We start from the raw sequence: 22,051 nt of genomic DNA on the forward strand, positions 1-22,051 counted from the left end.
CCTGACTTTCAGAAGCACCTTTGTGAGAAGGGATAATGGAGGAAAGGCATATACTGTCAGCATTTTCCAACTGAATGAGAGTGCGTCCACTTTCCAAGCTTGATGGTGAAAAGTCCTTCTACAAAATTTTGTTAGTTGATAGTTTTGGGGGCTGGCAAACAGGTCTGTCTGGGAGCCCACATTTTTGAGTTATCATTGCAAATACTTGTGGATCCAGTTTCCACTCGTGGGGATCCATGATGTTTCTGCTTAGGTCGTCTGCCAATGTGTTCTTTTTTTTTTCTGGCAGGAATTGAGCTTGTAATTGAACTTGATAAGCCAGTGCTGTGTTCCACAGGGTCATTGCTTGCCTGCATAGAGGATAGGAGTGTGTGCCCCCTTGCTTGTTTATGTACCACATTACTGTGGTGTTGTCTGTCCTTATGATAAGCTGCCCTGGATGTAAAAGGTCCTTGAAGGCTGTCAGAGCATTTTGTATAGCTAGCATTTCTTTTTGATGGATGTGCAGATTTCTTTGATCTGCAGTCCATATGCCTTGAATGCACTGTCCTGCCATGTGCGCCCCCCAGGCATAGTCCGATGCATCTGTTGTCATAGTTTGCCTGGCTGGGGATGAGGTGAAAGGCTGACCCTTGTTGAGGTGACATGCCTGTGACCACCAAAGAAACTCTTGTTGAAGGCAGGGAATGAGAGGTATCATTGTTTCCAATCTGTGGCTGTGTCGAGTCCATACGCTTTTTAGGTACCATTGTAATTTCCTCATATGCAGTTTTGCAAATGGTATTAGTAGAATGCAAGATGCCATGAAGCCCAAGGCCTGCAGAATTTTTCTTGCAGGGAGTTGGGTCTTTGTTGCCATTGTTCTGAAGTATTGAGTTAATTGTAGTAGTTTGTCTGGCGTCAGATAAGCCATCTGGGCCGTTGTATTCAAGCTGGCACCCAGGAATGTCATATTTTGTGAGGGCACTAGTTTTGATTTCTTTTCGTTTACTGTGTACCCTAGGCAACTTAGAATATGTTTTACAAAAGCCAGGTGTTGTAAGAAAGTCCTTGCTTTCTGCTTGGATGAGGCAGTCGTCCAAGGTATGGGTATATTTTAATTCCTCTTTCTCTGCAGTATGCAATTACTGGTGCCAGGCATTTTGTGAAGACTCTGGGCACAGTAGATAAGCCAAAGGACAGTGCAGAGAATTGGTAATGGGTTAAACCCGCAAGGAAACGGAGGTATCTACTGCAATTTTGTCTGATAGGGACATGCAGGTATGCCTCCTTGAGGTCCAACGTTACTAGCCAAGCTTTCTTGCCCAACATGGGAAGAAGCTGCTGTAGTGTTAGCATCTTGAATTTGGGTACTTGCAAGAAGGTGTTTAAAATAGAAAGGTCCAGAATGGGTCTCCAAGCATTGTCCTTTCCGGGGACTAGAAAGAGCCTTGAGTAAAATCCTTGGCCTTGCTCCTGTGTAGGTACCAGTTGAATGGCTCTCATGTTCATGAGAGCTGCAATTTGTTTTTGTGCCTCTGCCCATTGATTTTGTGGCAGGTTTGACATTCCTTTTATCCTTGGCAAAGTGTAGAAATGGAATCTGTATCCTTGTGATATAATGTCTAGGACCCATTTGTCCTTTGTGACGGTGCGCCAGTTGTCTGCAAAAAGTGCTAATTTTCCTCCCAAGGGAGCTACCAGGAGAGTTTTGCTTGGCAGTTTGAGGTTTAAGTCATTGTGTTTGCCTTCTAGTAGTTTGGTACCGGTCTTCTCCTCCCTTTTGTGTTGCAGTGCCCCATTGGCGAGGTTTGTAAGGGGTTCGTGCTTATCCTCTGCCCCTTGGGTGCCTGTATTTACCGCTCTGTGGTCTGTCAGAAGCTGGAAAGGACCAATTTTTTGTTGGCCAATTTCTGCTGAAGCGTGGGGGCTGTACCTGTAAGAAATCTTTGACAGTCTGCATAGATTTTGCCTTATCCTCCATTTTCTTTAAAACCTCCTCTGCTTTAACCCCAAATAAGACATCCTGCTGTAAGGGTGCATCTAGTAACTTTGCTTTAACATGATCAGGCAGAAATTGTTCCTTTAACCAAGCATGCCTACGTATAACAGACCCAGTAACAGCTGCTCTAGAGGAAGCTTCCAAGGCATCAAAACCACATTGTAAAGTATTTGCCCACCTGTTCAACTGCCTGCAACAGATCCGGCATTTCCTTGAATTCAGACTGTTGAGGGTGCGTGCCCATCTTTTGTTTTATTTGAGACATTAGGAATTGTTGGTATTTAAGCATGTGAAATTGACAATTTAGTGCTCTCATAGCTAGAGTAGCTGAGGTGTAAACCTTCTTCCCCCACCTATCTAGTGCTCTGGAGTCCCTTTCAGAGGGTACAGGATTTTTAGCCATAGAAGCCTTAGCCCCTTTGGAACCCTGGGAGATTGTCTCTGGATCAGCAACAGGGCTTTTGTATAGGAATTTGTGTGAGTCGGGCACTCTATAGTACCTATCTGGTTTGGCTGGAGCAGGAGGCATAGAGTCTGGATTTAGACTAGATTCTAAGAAAACATCATCCACAATGTCTAAAACTGGGGGGATAGCAAGTGGTCTGTGCTGGGGAAGTAAAAGAAACTCTCAGAGCCTTTTCTTTGAGTCGGAGTAGTCCTGACTTTCCCAGTGGAAACGTTCCCTCATGGTATGTAAGGTTTCCCCAAAGGAATAACCTTCAGGGAGAGAAGCTGAGGAAATGGAGTCTTCAGCATCAGAATCTTCATAAGGTGGAAAGGAGTAATCCTGTTCCTCAGAGGAGCCTGAAGAAACAGACACTTGGTCAGAGGAGGCATAATCCTCCTCTTGTCTAGGCCTTTTGTAGGGGGGGGGGGGGGGTTGGGAACCCCTGATCAAAGAAATCAAATCTTCAGCCATTTTAAGCATCTGTTTCTTAGGCATAGGGCCTTGACCTGGAGACTGAAGTGTAGTCTTTTTTGGTTTTAGAGGAGTCTTAAACTTAGCATAAGATTTTATGGTGAGAGTAGTCGGTCTGAAGTCACCTTCAGAAACGAAAGGTGTTTCTAGAGCACCGGCTTCTCCTTCTGCAATGTCGTAGGTAGGGCCTAAAGAAAATGGCTGCGTCGGCCTAGAACTCACTGCTGGAGAATCTGAAGCGGTCTGGGGATCCAATTCGGCGGTAGCCAGGGGCTGCGTAGGCGCCTCGCTGAAAACCGGAGAACCGGCGACAGGCCCAGCCGAGACCTCAGAGTCTGGCTTGGATCTAGGCTGCCTTTCTTTATCTTTGCGTTTTTTATGCATGCCGGTAGTCGTTTGCTCCGACGGCATAATGTAATTAAATTTCCTACCGAAGTAGTGTCGTGCAAAATCAAAGCGTCGCTTTATAGTTCGCTTATTGAACCTAGCACAAAACAGACGACCAGTGACGTTGTGGTCTGGGCCTAGGCAAGGTATACAAAGAATGAAAGTCCTTATGAGGTATTTGCTTCCCACAAGAAATGCAATTGTTAACTTTTTCTGACATCGGACTGAGGCAAGAAAAGGTTCCCCAACGGGGTACTTAGCTTTGAAGACTTCGAACTGAAACTCGATTCGAAAATCTCAGGTGTCAGCCGACCGGCACTTGCAAACTGCTTCTGCTTTGGGCACCGCGCGGCAAGAAAGACTGAAGAAAATGGCGTCGGATGCCTCATATACCCCTGGCGCACTGACGTCAGGGAAGAAGTGACAGCAACCGACGCCGGACCAAGAGTTTGGAATTCGGGCCGACTGCGGGACCGCCTGACGGCAGGATAACCCAAGTGTGATGACTGCAGCAGGGTAACACGATGAACATCTGCCATAAAAAAAAATCTGCAGTTATGAAGAGATCTCTCATGGGAAAGGAAATGGTTAAGAATTACCTTGTTAAAAAAAAAAACAAGACAAGTGAAAAAAAAATAAAAGGAGAAAAAGTATAGTTTTACTAATGAAAATATTTTCTTTCATAAGAGTATGAAGAAAATGAACAACTTCTAAGTTGTACAGTGGAAGTGTTCAAAACACCCTGTTTCACTGAATATGCTGCCCTTACCTTTCAAGCAGATTATTTCCCTAAGAACCTTTAAAGCCAGTTAAGATGACTGGATGGGTAACCACAAAAGTTCACTGGGGATATGTGGAGAAAGTCTACTTAATGGGGGACACTGTTAGTCGTCAACAGAACTGGGTGGCATGACTGTGCATCTTAATGGTCTCCTTTGGCTGTAAGCCTAGTTAAAAAAAAAATGAACTTACGAAAAGACAAGAGACAAATGGTTAAAGGGATATTAGAGACTAGCTTACCAATGGACAGACTACACAGATGCAAAGTCTTGCTCATGTTTGTGTGTGTGTGTGTGTGTGTGTGTGTGTGTGTGTGTGTGTGTGTGTGTGTGTGTGTGTGTGTGTGTGTGTGTGTGTGTATGTGTGTGTGTGTGACACAGAGAGAAAGAGAGAGATACAAGAAACAGCACAAACTGAAACCAGCTGACATGTTAACAGAAATCAACTGTGGCAAATGTTTTCCAACATGTAATAAGAAGCAATACACTTCCTTCTTAAGGTTCAAAATTTTACCTATATAAAATTACAGGGAACAAGCATAGAAACTTATGGTATCTCATTTGTGCACTATGCAGCAAAAAATAGGGAAATTATAGTATGGGAAGTAACAACAGAAGCAAATGTTATCAAATATTCCTTTTTTGTGGGGGTGCCTACATCCTGACAGTGGCCCACATCCAATGTTGGGTCTACCGATACTCCTCTACCCCCAGACTATCACCAGATTCTGACCCGGGCCAACATGGATCCTAAGGGGTCCTAGGGCAGGGTAGTTGTAGCATTCTGTATCTGCTTTTTTACATTTTTTCCTCCTCCCTTTTTTCCCCTTAGTGTTCCCTACCTATGTTGATTATGTGGTCTGCTATGTGGAGACAGGCATACAATGGGAATGTGCAAAATCTCGTCCCACCTCTATGGAATTGCACCATATTCCCTCTTAGACAGCGTCCTCCTCGGTGCATACCCCAGCAACAAGGATGTCAAGGAACACCCAAGTAACCACCTCCCACTCCAGCAAAGTATGCCTCCACCCCCATGCCACTCCGTCAAATGCCAAACCTGCCAATAAACCAGAGTTCACCTGCGAGGTAGTCAATGCTCTATCCCTCTGTCACTGGAGCAGCTGCATTCTTCAAGTATTCAATATTAGTCAAGGCACGACATTTGTATTTTAACTATGATGTAAACAGTGAGAAAATAAAAATACTTCAAAACATGCAAAGCATCGACATAATGTGTGACTGGGCAAGTCACTCTAAGCAGTCAGTGCTTTCAGGATGCCTGCAAAAAGGGACAATGTTTCTAGTGGACTTGCCAAGTCAACAAATTAATAAAACAAAACTCAAAAACACAATTTCATCCATCAAATGTAAAAACTGGCTTCATAAAGGAGTTACCTTGTGCAGTACTACTTTGAACTTGTGAAAGAAGTAACATGGATTGAAAATGTTAGACATTTCAAACAACTGTCAACTGCAAACCTCATGCTTTGTAATTTTTACTCTTGGTAAAGACTTCTAATTCCTTGTTCTGATCTAGTGCTAACTCCCTATCCATTACAAGCCATTCATAACACACACATTTTACATACATCTATAGACACACACACACACACACACACACACACACACACACACACACACACACACACACACACACACACACACACCACTGACCCAATTCCCACCAACAAATAAAGCTACCCCTTTGAATGGGGAATATTACCACAATACAGGCAGCAGAATGGGCAGCCTGCTCTTTCAAATACAAAATTACATTTTACAGATAATTCCCTTTAGATTTTGTCAGTCTATCATTTACAGACTTGGTCTGCAGAGGACTAGAAAACATTATGGAAAGCTCACAGTTCACCATATATATATATATTTGGATCTGCTTCACTTGATTGAAAGCTCACTAGACAAACTCATTTCACAGAACACACTTGACAAACTCCTTATATACATATATATATATATATATATATATATATATATATATATATCTATATATACATACATATATATACACACACACACACACACACACACTAAAGGGGTGTGCGGGGGGCACAGCCCCCCCCCCCAAACAGTTTGGTTACATATTGCGTTCTAAAAAGGATTATTCATTACAGTTGTAAGTATCCATGTATATGGTTTAAAATGTATAAAATAGGTGGGGGGCTTCTCCCACCACACAACCCCTTACTATATATACTAACTCCAGGATTGCATTACAATAGGGAAAAGGGCATATACCTTTCAATTAAATGAGTTTCAGTCAAGTCAGCTTTCAGTGAAGTTAGTTTTCAGTCGTGTGCTCCTTCAAATGAGTTTGTCTTGTGAGCTTTCAATGAAGTAAACCCATTTATATATATATATATATATATATATATATATATATATATATATATATATATATACATACACACACACACACACACACACACATATATATATATATATATATATATATATATATATATATATATATACATACATACACACAGAACTTATGTATATATATTTAAAATGTGTGTGTATGTATGTATGTTTTGTGTCTTTCGGGTTTTCCTGGTTAGGGGTCGCCACAGCGGAACTCCAGTCCGCTAATGATTGGCAGTTGATTTTTACGTACCGAGTTGCCAGCCCTGACACACAACCTTCAACGAAGGTACGCCCATTCACGCATGTCTCCACGCAGAAGACGCTCTAGCTGAGAATCGAACCGGACAGCATTTTACTGTGAGGCGAAAACGCTACCGCAGCACCACCACCGCGGTTTTATATGTGTGTGTGTGTGTGTGTGTATATATGTATTTTATATATATATATATATATATATATATATATATATATATACACATATATACACACACACACACACACACACACACACACCTTTTTTGTAACAGTTTAAATATTTGTGCAAGAATTTCTCAGTCTGGTAAGGCTACTGATGTGCATAAAATGTGCCTGTAAACATCACCACATTCCAGTGCTGACAAAATAACCTTTGTTAGTAAAGGAGTTTCAGGCCGAAACAGGTGAACACGCCTCAATCAATACGATGCCATATACAGCCCCTTGCAGAATGTCTGACCAGGCTTCATTCTTAAAGACCTAATGGCTATCTTGTTCCTGACTTTGTATCGTACTTCTCAATCACTCAGAGTTAGTCAGTGAATGGTAACAGTTTCATACATCTTTCAAAATGTATGCTGATACAAAAGTTCTTGTTCTATTAGCTTTCTATGTGAAACAGAGAAACATTTAAAACAATTATGGGCCTTTGCCCCTGATTCTTGAGCAAAGAAACTGAGAGCTACATTCTTACTACACAATAAACAAACTTAAGGCAGTCTGAAACCCAAAACAATGGATATTTTTAGTATTCAAAAGTGCAAATATACAAATACACTACATTAGGTGACCACAAATAAAAAAAAAACTGAGAATGTCAACTGCTAACTAATGTACCATTTTCGGTCATCATATGCAGTTCATGTCTTTTAGTCACATGACTAGAACTAGGTATAGTGTTTTTTTTAAATTAACTCTTTGCATACCGTTTCTTTCTCAGCCTTCAATTCATCAATTTCTTTTTCTTTAGCTTGCAGTTGCTGCTGCTGCTGCTCAATCAGATCCAACTGTAGCAGCAAGAGTTGTTTCAGGCAGGCTGTCTGGCTGGGACTGTGACTCGGGTTTCTCTTTACATTCTTCCATTTGTTCTCCATACTCAGTTCTAATGTAGAACTGTCCACTACTGTATCACTGTCTCCCTCTACGAAGTCTTTTGCATTAGAAACAGTAACTTGGGATCCAAATCTCCCCATAATTTCAGTCTGCCCTAAAAGTGTCTGAGTTTTATTTATGCTGAAGTTACTGTCAGAATTCATTTGTTTACTAGGTGAAGATGGAACCCCTAAGTTGTTCCAGTTTTCCTCTGGCCCGGAGGCAACTGCTGTACATGCAATCTGAGTTTTGGTCTCTGCCCAGATATGAGGAATCCTCACTTTGCTTGAATTGTTGACCTTCCTGTTCTTCTGGCATGGACTCATATTGTTTATTGCAAGACTGCCAGCTCCCAAAAATCCTGTAACTGTGCCATCATGATTCTCAAGTACAAGATCACCTGCGGCAGTCTCTTGTTTTATCAGCTTTTCAAACTCGTACTTCTCTGGGTGAAGCTCGCCATCAAGAGTAAAAGCACCAGGTTTGAACACAGTAGATCTCATAGTCATGATGCAGGCACCTCTCAATAGTGGAGAGGCTTACTTTACTTTAAGATGTCTCATCTGCTGTGCAATGTGTGGTGCCAAAAACCTCCACTTCTGTTTCAACCCTGCAAAGGGGGAAAAAAAGGGTAAAGTTAGTCACACCAATTCTAACAGGTAATTATAGTATTGGTAATATCAGTAAACTTCAAACAACTTTTCAAAAGACATTTCTGATTCTTCCCAATTTGCAAACTGCAGAAACCAATGACAGAAAACAACTCTCCATTCTGATCACCAGAAGCAGTGGGGCACAAAGTGGATATCTATTTTATTACTCCAACTGCCATTTCAACCAGATTACATTATTTTCTCTGAAGGCATCAAGGTAGCCTCCATTTTACCCAATGGCTTGTCAAAAGAAAACAAAACAGTTATTTACTTCAACAGGTAGACAGGTCACCCCTTAACATCATGTATACTGCACAGCTTAACGACTTCTGAAGGACAAATATAAGGATTCAAACCATTTCAAAACCTAAATGAATGCTTACCTGACAAGAAGCACCAAGAAAAAAACACCACAAGATGTAGCCAAGAAAAACTCTCACACTGTTCAAGACAGGTGCACATTCACTGTTCAAAATAAGCTGCACTAACAACTCATACAAGTGCAACTAGGCAGATACATGCAGGAAAGCTGTAAATAGTAACGTACTAAAGAACTTAACTTCTGAGGGGACAGCTAACGCAGAAATTCAGTGTAGATGCCAATTACCTTTAAAAGTTAAAGAAGCTATGTAGCGTAAAATAAAATATTTTGGGGGGTCTTCAAACACAAGGCTGAATACAAAAACAAATACTGGAAGAGAAATAAAGCAGCAACCAGGCAAACCATAAAAACTGGCAACTGCTCAAATCTGTCTCATCAAAAAAGTGCACGACTCCCCAATCACAATTTGCCAGACTTCCCAGAAGTGCAATTCAGCGTAATTAAAAATCCCTCAAACAGTACAGTTGTGTACACTTACCATAAATGTAGATGTTCGAGTGTATTCACTGTTGCAGTCATTACATTTGGGTTATCTGCCTGCAGTAGCCCTCAGTCGACCTAATTAACAAAGTCTTGGGTCCTGCATTGGTTGTTATCCCTTCTTCCACGAAGTCAGGTCATCAGGGGTATAAAAGATGCAACAGACGCCATTACATCAGTTTTTCTTGCCCCAGATGTCAGGTGCCCCACTAATGGGAAGCAATTAAATCTATAATTACAAGGATATACCTCCAACAAAAAAGCAAAGACACCAAAAAGCTTTTTGAGCATAGTAAGAGAGAGTAGAGGTATAGCCAAAAGAAGAAAGGGGGCTGGAGGGAGGGTAACCAGGCCTGCAACAGTGAATACACTCTAACATCTACATTTATGGTAAGTGTACACAACTGTAATATGTTCTTCGTGTTTCACTGTTGCAGTCATTACATTTGGGTAGACTCCCAAAGCTAAGGTTGGGAGGAGGAATTTAAATAGAATTAGGACCAGCTATAAGGCCCTGCAAGACTACAGTGTCAAAAACAGCTTTGGATTTAGAGAAAATGGGCAAATGATAATGCTTGGTGAAAGTATGTACAGAACTCCAGGTAGCAGCTTCTAGGATGTCCCTGGTAGGGACGCCTCTGAGAAAGGCTGTGGAGGTAGATGCAGCTCTGGCTGAATGGGGTCTGATGCCCTGTGGGATAGGTTTTCCATGGTGCTTATAGCAGAAATGAATGCAGTGCCCTACCCATTTTGAAATGATTTGCTTTGAAATTCCTTTCCCCTCTGTCCCTGCAGCAAATGCCACCAGCAGTTGTTCAGATTTTCTTTGAGGTTTAGTCATGTCCAAGTAAAATCTAAGTCGTCTGTGCACATCTAAGGAGTGCAGCATCCGTTCCCCTTTGTTCTGTGGGTTAGGAAAAAAGGTAGGCAAACGAATGGACTGATTAAGAGCCACAGTGGATACCACCTTGGGCATGAAGGAGGGATTGGTTCTGAGGGACACCCTGTCCGCATGAAAGATGATGAAAGGCTCCACTGCCATAAGGGCCTGTAATTCAGATACCCTTCTTGCAGAAGTGATTGCTAAAAGGAAATCTGTTTTCCAGGAAAGGAATTTTAAATCTGCAGTAGCAGCTGGCTCGAAAGGAGGAAGAGTGAGTTTCTCCAAGACAAAGTTAAGGTCCCAGGCTCGAGTTGGAGCTCTCCTGGGTGGCCTTAAATTTTTGGCCCCTCTGAGAAACTGCTTGAGCAGTGGGTGAGAGAAGAGGGGAGGATCTGTGCTGTACTGAGCTGAAATGGCTGAGGCATGAATTTTGATGGAGAAAAAGGACAAGCCCTTATGAAGCATCTCAGTCAAGTATTGTAGAATCTGAGGTAAATTGGGCACTGCTGCGCTCAGCCCTTGAGACTGATTCCAGGCACAAAATCTTTTCCATTTTGCAGCATAAGATTTTCTAGTACTAGGCCTACTTGCCTCTAAAATTATATCCATCACTGATTTACTGAGAGGTGGTAAAGGAGAGATTAGGTAATTAGCCAGGCTGCTAGGTTCATTGTTTGTAGCCGAGGGTGCAGAATCTGGCTCTCCTACTGAGACAACAGAGAAGGAGTCTGAGGCAGGTGCCATGGGGCCAAGCGTGACACTGCTCAAGAGGGGGTACCAGTGTTGACGTGGCCAGTCTGGTGCAATTAAAATCATCCTTGGCTGGTCCTGTTTGATGTTTAGTAGTACCTTGGAGAGAAGAGGCAGAGGAGGAAAGGCATAAACTGTTAGGTTTTTCCAAATGGAGGATAGAGCATCCACTTTCCAAGCTAGCTTGTGGGGAATCCTTGTGCAAAATTTGTCCAATTGATGGTTCTGGGGGTAGGCAAACAGGTCTATATCTGGGCTCCCCCACTTGCTTGTCAACATGTCGAAAATCCTTGGTTCCAGTTTCCACTCGTGTGGGTCCATGAGGTTTCTGCTTAGTCCGTCTGCCAGTGTATTTAGTTTTCCTGGCAGAAATTAAGCTTGTAGATTCACTTGGTAGCTCAAGGCTATGTTCCACAATGCCATGGCTAGAGTCTGCAGAGGGGGTAAGAATGTGTACCCCCCTGCTTATACACCACATCAGAGTGGTGTTGTCTGTCTTTACCATTAGTTGTCCTGGAAGAATGTGGTCCTTGAAGGCTGTCAGAGCATTCTGTACAGCTAACATTTCCTTTTGATTTATGTGCAGGTGCATTTGACTTGGGTTCCATTTGCCCTAAATGCACTTCCCTGCCAGGTGAGCCCCCCCATGTACAGTCTGATGTGTCTGCTGTTAAGGTTTGGGTGGCAGGGGGTAGTGTGAATGGTAGTCCCCCTGTTTTGGTGGGGAGCCTCTGCCTACCAAAAGGAACTCTAGGCGTAGGCAAGGTATGACAGGAATCACTGCTTCTAGATCCGATGAATGTTGACACCATAGGCTTTTGAGATACCATTGTAGTTTTCTCATATGCAGCCTTGCATATGGAATTAGAAGAATGCAGGAGGCCATGAACCCCAAGGCTTGCAGTATTTGCCTTGCAGATAGCTGGGTTATTGTGGCCACTTGTTTGAAGTAGGTTGTCAAATGAATCCGTTTCTCTGGCTTGAGGAAAGCCATCTGGGAAGTTGTATTCAAGCTTGCTCCCAGGAATATAATTTGTTGACAGGGTACCAGGTATGATTTCTTTTCGCTTATGGTGTACCCCAGACAAGTCAGCACCCTTTGAACAAACATCTGGATCCATAGGTATGTCATGGCTTTTTCCTGAATTAGACAATCGTCCAGGTAGGGGTATATCTGAATATTTCTTTGCCTGCAAAATGCAGAGACTGGAGCTAGGCACTTTGTGAATACCCTGGGTGCAGTAGATAAGCCAAAGGGCAGTGCAGAGAACTGACAGTGGCATGTATCCTGCTTTGAAGCATAGGTATCTTCTGCAAGACTACCTGATAAAAGAAGCATACCTGCACATCCCCAAGTCTAGTATTGCCAACCATGCATCTTTGCCTAGCATAGGAAGCAGCTGGAGAAGAGTCAGCATTTTGAATTTTGGAATCACCAGAAAGGTTTTTAGAGAAGAAAGGTCCAGGATAGGACGCCATGCAATGCCTTTTCTGGGTACCAGGGAAAGTCGAATAGAAACCTTGTCCCTTTTCCTCTTCTGGTACCAAATGAATAGCCCCCCATGCTTAAGAGAGAGAGAGAACTTGATTTTGGGCCTCTGCCCACAGATTTCGGGGGTAGATCTGGCCACCCGCTTGGTGTTGGCAACGTGTGGAAGTGAAATCTGTATCCTTGAGACACTATATTTAAAACCCATTTGTCCTGGGTAACAAGTTCCCAGTTTTTGGCCTGCAGACCAATCTTTCCGCCTAAAGGGGCATTCAGTTGGGAAGTGCTTGGAAGTTTTAAAAGCAAGTCACTGAGACAGACAGTTTTCCATAGGGGGAGTTTTACTACTCTCAGATTTGGGTGCGGAAATCCCCCACTGCTTAGTCTTGTGTGTCCCCTGGGACTGAAATCTGGGGTTTCTGCTGTGTCTGGGTTTGGCTTGAGAAGACCTGGAAGGGGCTGGAAAGGACCAATTCTTAGAGGGACAATGTCTACTAAATCTAGTAGGCTTAACTTGCAAGAAATCTTTAACAGTTTACATAGATTTAGCTTTATCTTCCATCTTTTTAAGAACTTCCTCTGCTTTGTTGCCAAAGAGGCGGTCCTGATTTAAGGGAGCATCCAACAGTTTAGCTTTAACATGATCAGGCAAAGATTGCTCCTTAAGCCAAACATGCCTTCTGAGCACAGACCCAGTAACAGCAGCCCTGCAAGAGGCCTCTAATGAATCAAATCCACAATGCAACGTATGTTTACCAACCTGTTCAGCAAACTGCATTAAATCCTGTAATTTTTTATTTTCAGCACAGTCAGGAATCAACATCATTTTCTGTTAAAGCAACCCAATAACATGTTGTTGATACTTTAACATATGAAACTGGCAGTTTAAAGCTCTAATGGCCAAGGCTGCAGAAGTGCAAACCTTCTTACCCCATCTATCCAGCGCCCTGCAGTCTCTATCAGAAGGGGTAGGATTTTTAGCAGTAGAAGCCTTAATTCCCTTGGGGCCCTGAGAAATAGTCTCTGGATCCGCAATAGGATTTTTAAAAAGAAAAATATGCGAATCAGGAACCCTGTAATAAATCGGTCAGGTTTTCTGGGAGCAGGAGGCAAAGAATCAGGGGCCAAACTAGATTCCGAAAAGGCATCATCAACAATGTCCAGTACAGAAGGTATAGCTAAAGGCCTATGCTGAGGCAGGAGTAAGAAATCCACAAGCCTCTTTTTTGAATCAGAAAAGTCCTGGCTTTCCCAGTGGAAATGCTCCGTTAGAGTAGTAAGGTTTCACCAAAAGGAAAATCCACTGGAGGGGAAGCAGTGGGAATAGAGTCCTCTGCATCAGAATCCTCATATGTAGATAAGGGCAAATCCAGATCATCAGAAAAATCAGAATCCTGGTCAGAGGATTCATAAACAACTTCAGTCCTAGGTCTCTTAGAAGGGGGAGGCTGGCTTCCCCTGATTAAAGTTACAAGATCTTCAGCCATTCTTATTTGTTTTTTAGACATAGAGGCCTGAGCATGCGGCCTGGGCGTTGGTTTCTTAGGCATGGTTCGAGATTTAGGCTTAAATGAAGGAGGCGTCAGTTTAACATGCAAGTCCACAGGCCTGAATACACCCTCAGAAGCCGGTGCCTGAACAGCAGCTCTGGACCCATCCAAGGTAGAGACATCCGCAGGTTCCACAGCTGAAGCATCTCGTGGCATACCGGACTCCAAATGGGTCTCGGTAGAGGCCTGCGAATCAGAAGTAGCAGGTAACAGGGGCTGCAAAAGCGTCTCACTGAGTACCAGTGAACTGGTGACTGGCTTAGAAGCATCATCGGCAGCTTTGGATCTAGGCAGCCTGTTGCTGTCTTCATCTTTGCAGTTTTTCGGAATCCCAGTAGTCGGATGGCTAACCCGACATTTCTGGATAATTAAACAGAGAACTGAAATATTTAGAGGTGAAAATATACCGATGATGGATTAAATAAAGCACAAAACCAACAGCAAGGTACATCGTGGTCAGGTCCGAGGCAAGGAATACAGTAGAAATGAAAATCTTTGTGAGGTATTTGCTTTCCACAAGTAATGCAATTATTAACTTTTACTGACATCGGTAAGGAGCAAGAAAAGGCTTTCCCAACGGGGTACTAAGCTTTAGTTGAAGACTTCGGTTCTGAAACTCAAAAACGAAAATTTCAGGAGTCGGTCGACCGGCTATTGCGAACTGCTTCTTCTTTGGGCACCGCACGGCAAGAAAGACTGATGTAATGGCGTCAGCTGCATGTTTTATACCCCTGACGTCATGGAAGAAGGGACAGCATCCGATGCAGGACCCAAGGCTTTGTTAATCAGGCCGACAGAGCTACTGCAAGCAGATAACCCAAATGTAATGACTGCAACAGTGAAACACGAAGAACATACATGTTCAAATACAACAAAATTCACATTTCTTTCCTAGCTCTATAAAAAGATGACAGAGACCAGCCACTACAAGTGAGACACAGTCATTTACAATACACGAGAGTTTAGACACTTCACCTGTCTAAAATGTGTAAGTGCATAAAGTAAAGATAACTTTACTGTCACTGAAAGGAATAAATTACTTATCTTACAATCTACTAAAAGGCATCTTTTCAGTTCAATATTGGTATATTTGTTCTTCAAGTGTTTACACAGAACCTTCTACTCTCCAATGACAGGTTAACAAGAGACTGTTCTCAATATCATAACAAAATACACCTCATCAAAATAGGAAATTGATCATGAAGGAAAAACTGAAAAGGGGATTTTTAATGGTTAGTTATTAAGACCAGCTTTCTTGGGTGGCCACGGTGGTGCAGCGGTTAGCATTGTCGCCTCACAGCAAGAGGTTCTCTGGTTCGATCCTTGGCTGGTGTGCCTTCTGTGCGGAGTCTGCATGCCCTCCCTGTGGTTGTGTGGGTTTCCTCTGGGTGCTCCGGTTTCCTCCCACATTCCAAAGACATGCTGTAGGTGGACTGGACACTCTAAATTGGCCTTAGGCATGAGTGCATGCATGTGCCTTCCATGGAAGGTTTGGAGCCGGGCTGGCAACTTGACACCGTAAAAACTCCACTGCCAATCATGAGCAGACAGGTGATCTACTGTGGCGACTCCTAACCAGGAAAAACCAAAAGAAGAAGTTAAGACCAGCTTTCTCACTAAACCTGACAAAACTAGTGAGCGCAGGTACTAGAATCACACATTCCAAAGTTTAGCTCCATACTAGATGTCCTCCTAACCAATAATCCTGAAACTACATACCCTGAATATTCCACCCAAATGCATGACTGATCACAATCCTTCTCTCTCTACCTGAGCATTTACAGCTTCCAAAACTCCCTTCACAAATAATTATAAGAAGTTTCTCAACACTACCTCATTAAATCCAAATAAACTTAACCACACTGACTGGACCATGCTATACCAGTGCAATGACCCAATCACAGCTCTATCCGCATTCAGTTCTAAAATCTACCTGTACCCATCCATGATAGTCCATAACAAGTAAAACAAAAAATGATATAAAAGGAAGTCATCCCAATGGCTCATTTATTCACAGCTTCCTTGTGCCTGGCTTGGACACCTGTAACTGCAAAACTCTGATTGCTTCTAAAATCACCTGGACCTACAAAGCTTATATAGCTATATTTTTTGCACTTGCTCTAATTGTTTCAGTGATATTTAACACTTCTGTACTGCATTTATTTATTTTGTTGAATTTATCACAGTTTTTCAGTCTGTACTTGTTAAAGAAACTCCATCTCTTTGTTACTGTACTGCTCTTAAGTTGTTTTAACAATATTCTGATACTTCCAAACCTCCTCTGATACTGCAAAAGCTGTTCTGCACGAGTCTGCCAAAATATTTCTAAGTTTTGCAGTCTGTGTGTGTTGTGAACATTTCTCAGGATTAGTCAACTTATTTCCAAGGATTCCTTATACTGCAGGAATTCTTACTTCTGTTGCAAAGCATTTGTTACCACACTTCAGCTCAAAACCAGTTTGTTTTACATTGTTAGGATTCTTTTGCACTCTGGTGGAAGCAGAGAGCTAAATTCAATCCATCCAAATGGGTACTACTGGTAAAGAACTCATTGCGTTTTTATCTGATTGACCTGAGGGCTTAGCTTTATACAAGTCTTTCATCTTGCTTGTATAAAAGCCATCGCTTAAACGTGGGTCCCTATACTTGCATATTAGCACAGGTTTCCAGTTTAAAATCCTCTACAAGAAATGTTCTCCACAGTCTCCCACTGTTTACAGCTGTTCGAAGAGTTTATAGTTTGTACAGAGGGTGCTACCACTGCAAGTCATCTAACTGTATACTACTAAGCATTCTCACTTTGACCTTTATGTGACTCTCCCTTACTGTCCCATCTAGCAATTGCATTCCTAGGCTCACATAGCATAGGCTGGATTCAGACCTGCTGAAACTAGACTGATATCACTGTGCTCTTAGACCAGCTATCTTACATTAAGAGGGTCTCCCTGCACCCTTGTGGCAGAAGTGTGCATCTCAGGACTCATCTCAGTTAGAGACTTTTGAAGAAAGCCTCAGTTTGGGGCTTTCCCATTGGTAGGCGTGTTAAAACTACTTAAATGTGCCTGTCTAAAAGCCCCGTGTTTACTTGGGTTTGCCCTCAGTTAACAAGAGCACCTCAAGTTCAGCAACTTTACCAGAGGTCTGGATTGCATCCACGCTGAAATCCAAGGCATTCACTGAAAAAAATGAAAAATAAATATATTTTAATCCAGCACTGTATTAACTGTATTTAATTGAAATGCTGCTTCATTTTTGCTGTTTGTGACTAAATCCAGCTAGCCCACTTCCTTCCCAAACATAACATTCAGAAGAATCTTGCCACAATGGATGGGTAGTTCCCAGTCATTTCTCCTGCCAGCTTGATTGATATGGGCATCTTCAGGCAGTATAGCAATTTATTCATGTATACTAACAACCATTTACTCCTAAAGCAAGCTATCATCCTATGTGAGAGACGCAAATACACTGCTGAATTGGAGTCGATTCTCTCACTTAAAAAACTAGACATCAAACAGGTTGTCAGCACTCATATTTCACCTGTCACGCAAACCTAACCTCTCACACAAAATAAAGCCATGACACAACCCCACATACGGGGAGGTACTCACTAAAAACCTACCAAAACAACAGAGACATCCCAAACGTACACCACACACACTCACCACTATGCATAAGGAAACCACTACACATTTCAACATACACCAGTGTCTCAACAAATAAGCCCCTAAGGCAAAACACATCAAATGTCTTTGTCACAGGTGACTTCACAGTGAGACACACAGATGGCCCCCTCACCAAACTGGACAAAAAGGTCACAGTCAGCTGCCTATCAGGTGCCAGCATCCAACAAATCGCACGTGCTCAAGTAACTCAACAAGTACAGTTATGACTGTGCCCTAGTCCATGCTGCAGTGAATGACTTGAGGGACTGCATGAAGAGACATGATGTAACTGTGTGGCATAGACAGGTATTTTCCAAGCCTTAAGCAGTATCCTATCCCTCACCCAGGATGATGCCACAATATAAACAAAAAATGAATAACTTCAACAATTGGCTCAGCTTCTTGTGTCAGTCCAGAGGATTCCAGTATCTGTCAGCCTGGGAAGATATGGTAAGACATACCTCGCTGCTTTGCTAGAGATGGTCTGCACCTGTTGCCCCTAGGCTTTTGCATACTGGCAAAGGCCCTTACCTCCCCCATAGTGCCTTTTCAGGCAATGTCAACAACTAACTTTCCAACATAAAATCTAATAGAGACAAACTCGTAGCTGTGCTGCTTAACGCTAGGAGTTTAAACACAAAAACTGCACTCCCTTGGAAGCACTCCTCACATAGGAGGATGCTGATGTCTGTGCAGTTACAGAGACATGGTTCAAGGCTTCTTGAGAGCACCCCGGCCGTGCAAGGCTGCAATAACTTCCACATGTTAAGACCTCAAAATTAACATGAATGAACCAAAGGTGGAGGTGTATCCATCTTCATTAAAACTAAATACACTTCGAGACTGGTCAAACAAAGTGCAGTTGTGTACACTTACCATAAATGTAGATGTTCAAATGTATTCACTGCTGCAGTCATTACATTTGGGTAATCTGCTGGCAGGTTGCCCTCAGTCGGCCTGAATAACAAAGTCTTGGGTCCTGCCTCAGTTGCTGTCTCCTCTTCTATGATGTCAGGGGTATAAAACATGCAGCTAACGCCATTTCAGTCAGTTTTGCTTGCCCCAGATGCCAGGTGCCCCCCAAATGGGGAGCAAATTATATATATATATAGATATATATATATATATATATATATATATATATATATATATATATATATATATAATGATATGCATGTATTTTAGAACACAAAAAATTTACCTCCAACTAAAAGTAAATACACCACAAAGGGTGGCTCCCCCATTTTCGTGTCAACATGCTGAAGATTTGTGGGTCCAGTTTTCATTCGTGTGGGTCCATAAGATTTCTGCTTAGGTCATCTTCCAGAGTATTTTGCTTTCTTGGAGGAACTGAGCTTGTAGATGTATTAGTCAAGGCTGTGTTCCACAAGGTCATGGCTAGTCTGCAAAGGGGGTAGGAGTGGGATCCCCTTGCTTGTTTATGTATCACATAACTGTAGTGTTGTCCGTCTTTATCAGTAGTTGTCCAGGATGAAGGCAGTCCGTGAAGGCTGTCAGAGCATTCTGTACAGCTAGCATTTCTTTCTGGTTGATATGCAGGTGCATTTGTTTTGGGCTCCATTCGCCCTGAATGCATCTCCCTGCCAGATGGGCCCCCCATGCATAGTCTAATGCGTCTGTAGTCAGGGTCTGGGTGGCAGGGGGTAGAATGAATGACAGTCCCTGGTTTTGGTGACAGGCCTCTGTCCACCAAAGGAACTCCTGCTGCAGGCAAGGAATGAGAGGAATCATTGTTTCCAGGCTGTGACAATATTGACTCCATAAGCTTTTTAGGTACCATTGAAGTTTCCTCATATGCAGTCTTGCATATGGAAATAGTAGAATGCAGGATGCCATGAACCCCAAAGACTGCAGAATTTGTCTTGCAGATAGCTAGGTTTTTGTGGCCATTTGTTTGAAGTACTTTATCAATTGAATTTGTTTTCCTGGTGTGAGGTAAGCCATCTGGGCAGTTGTATTCAAGCTTGCACCCAGGAATGTAATTATTTGAGAGGGTACCAGTTTAGATTTCTATTCATTTATGGTGTACCCTAGGCATGTTAGAAGCCTTTTTTACAAATGTCAGATGTTGCAGAAGAATGTCCTTGTCCTCTGCCTGAATTAGACAATCGTCCAGATAAGGATACATTTGAATGTTCCTTTGTCTGCAAAATGCAATTACTGGTGCCAGGCACTTTGTGAAGACACTGGGTGCAGTAGATGAACCAAAGGGCAGTGAAGATAACTGGTAATACAAACAGCCTGCATTGAAGTGGAGGTATCTTCTGCAAGATTCCCTGACTGGGATATGCAGGTAAGCCTCTTTTAAGTCTAGAGTTACTAACCAGGCATTCTTGCCTAGCATAGGCAGCAGCTGTTGTAGAGTCAACATCTTGAATTTTGGAATGTCCAGGAAAGTATTTAGAATGGATAAGTCCAGAATTGGACGCCATGATTTGTCTTTTCTGGGTACCAGGAAAAGTCTTGAATAAAAACCTTGTCCTTTTTCCTTTTCTGGTACTGGTTGAATAGCCCCATATCCATGAGGGACATGACTTGTTTCTGGGCCTCTGCCCACTGATTTGGGGGCAGATCTGGCCATCCGTTTGAAATTGGCAACATGTGGAAATTAAATTTGTACCCCTGGGATACTATATTTAAGACCCACTAGTCTAGGGTAATTAAATGCCAATTTTGAGCACGAAGTACTAGTTTTTCCCCCAAAGGGGCTGCCAAAAGATAAGTGATTGGAAATGGCAGAGGAAGGTCATTGAGACTGTTTACCATAGGGTGGTGCTTTGCTACTTCCTGATTTGGAGGTGGAGGCACTCCATTGTTTTGTCCTGTAAGATCCTTGTGACTGAAACCTGGAGCCTTTGCAGTGTCTGGGTCTGACCTGAGCGGCTCTGCTGGGTACTGGAAAGGACCAATTCTTAGTAGGCCAGTGCCTACTGAACCTGGGTGGCTGCACTTGCAAGAAATCTTTTACAGTTTGCATAGATTTAGTTTTGTCTTCCATCTTTTTAAAAACTTCTTCTGCCCATTACCAAATAGACTGTCCTGCTGTAAAGGAGCATCCAACAATTTAGCTTTAACATGATCAGGCAGATTTTGCTCCTTGAGCCAAGCATGCTTTATCACAGATCCAGTTATGGCAGCCCTGCAAGAGGCCTCCAAGGAATCAAAATCACATTGCAAAGTATTCTTTCCAACTTGTTCAGCTGAATACAATAAATCCTGTAACTCTATTTTCCACACAATCAGAAATCAACATAGAATAAGCCCATGACATGCTGTTGATATTTAAGCATATGAAATTGACAGTTTAAAGCCCTGATTGCCAGGGTTGCAGACGTATAAACCTTCTTACCCCATTTATCCAGCACCCTGGAGTCTTTATCAGAAGGGCTAGGATTTTTAGCAGTAAAAGCCTTAACACCCTTGGGACCATGAGAAATAGTTTCAGGGTCAGCAGTAGGATTTTTGAAAAGAAACTTGTGGGAGTCAGGAACCCTGTAATACCTGTCTGGCTTATTAGGAGCCGGAGGCAGGGAATCAGGAGCCATGCTGGATTCTGAGAAAACATCATCAACATTGTGTAAAACAGGAGGTAGAGCCAAAGGCCTATGCTGAGGAAGAAGAAAATCCCTTAGCCTCTTTTTGGATTCTGAAAAGTCCTGACTCTCCCAATGAAAATGTTCCCTTAAGGTATGCAAAGTCTCTCCAAAAGAAAAATCCTCAGGAGGAGAGGCAGAAGGGATGGATTCTTCTGCATCAGAGTCCTCATACGGGGGATAGAAAATTCCTGATCAGAAGAAGAATCAGAGGAAATGGAAAAGTACAGTTGTGTACACTTACCATAAATGTACATGTTCGAGTGCATTCACTGTTGTAGTCATTACATTTGGGTAATCCTGCTGGCAGGTTGCCCTCAGCCGGCCTAAATGCCAAAATCTTGGGTCCTGCGTCGGCTGCGGTCACCTCTTCCTGACATCAGGTCGGCAGGGGTATAAAAGAAGCAGCCAACGCCATTTTCTTCAGTTTTTCTTGCCCCAGATGTCAGGTGCCCCCAAAAAAGGGTAGCCAAACTTTATATATATATTCAGAAATACACCAATATAAATTTTACCTTCATCTATAAACAAATACACCACATAGGTAGTATAAATCAGAGAAGGAAAGATAAGATCCAAAAAAGGGGGAAGGCAGGTGGGTAACCTGGACTGCAACAGTGAATACACTCTAACATCTACATTTATGGTTAAGTGTACATAACTGTACTATGTTCTTCGTGTTTCACTGTTGGTCATCACAGTTGGGTAGAGTCCCAAAGCTATGGTTGGGAGGCTGGAACTAGACAGCAGTAGGAGCGGCTATGAGGCCCTGCAGAACTGCAGTGGC

The 22,051-nt window shown here is 42.7% G+C and overlaps 1 protein-coding gene across 7 annotated transcripts in view; it reads right to left on the bottom strand.

Annotated features, from left to right (window-relative positions):
- The window catches only part of MSL1 (MSL complex subunit 1), a 1,034,461-nt gene that overhangs the window by 962,257 nt on the left and 50,153 nt on the right, over nucleotides 1-22,051 (bottom strand). For all 7 annotated transcript variants that reach the window (XM_044055025.1, XM_044055020.1, XM_044055021.1 and 4 more), the window contains one exon: nucleotides 7,636-8,411. In XM_044055025.1, the coding sequence (XP_043910960.1) occupies nucleotides 7,636-8,310 (675 nt within the window). In that variant the 5' untranslated portion in view covers nucleotides 8,311-8,411. The remainder of the gene's footprint in view (nucleotides 1-7,635; nucleotides 8,412-22,051) is intronic.

Source organism: Protopterus annectens, chromosome 13.part0 (assembly GCF_019279795.1).
Source record: "Protopterus annectens isolate FY-2018-M chromosome 13.part0, PAN1.0, whole genome shotgun sequence".
Taxonomy (NCBI): Eukaryota; Metazoa; Chordata; order Ceratodontiformes; family Protopteridae; genus Protopterus; species Protopterus annectens.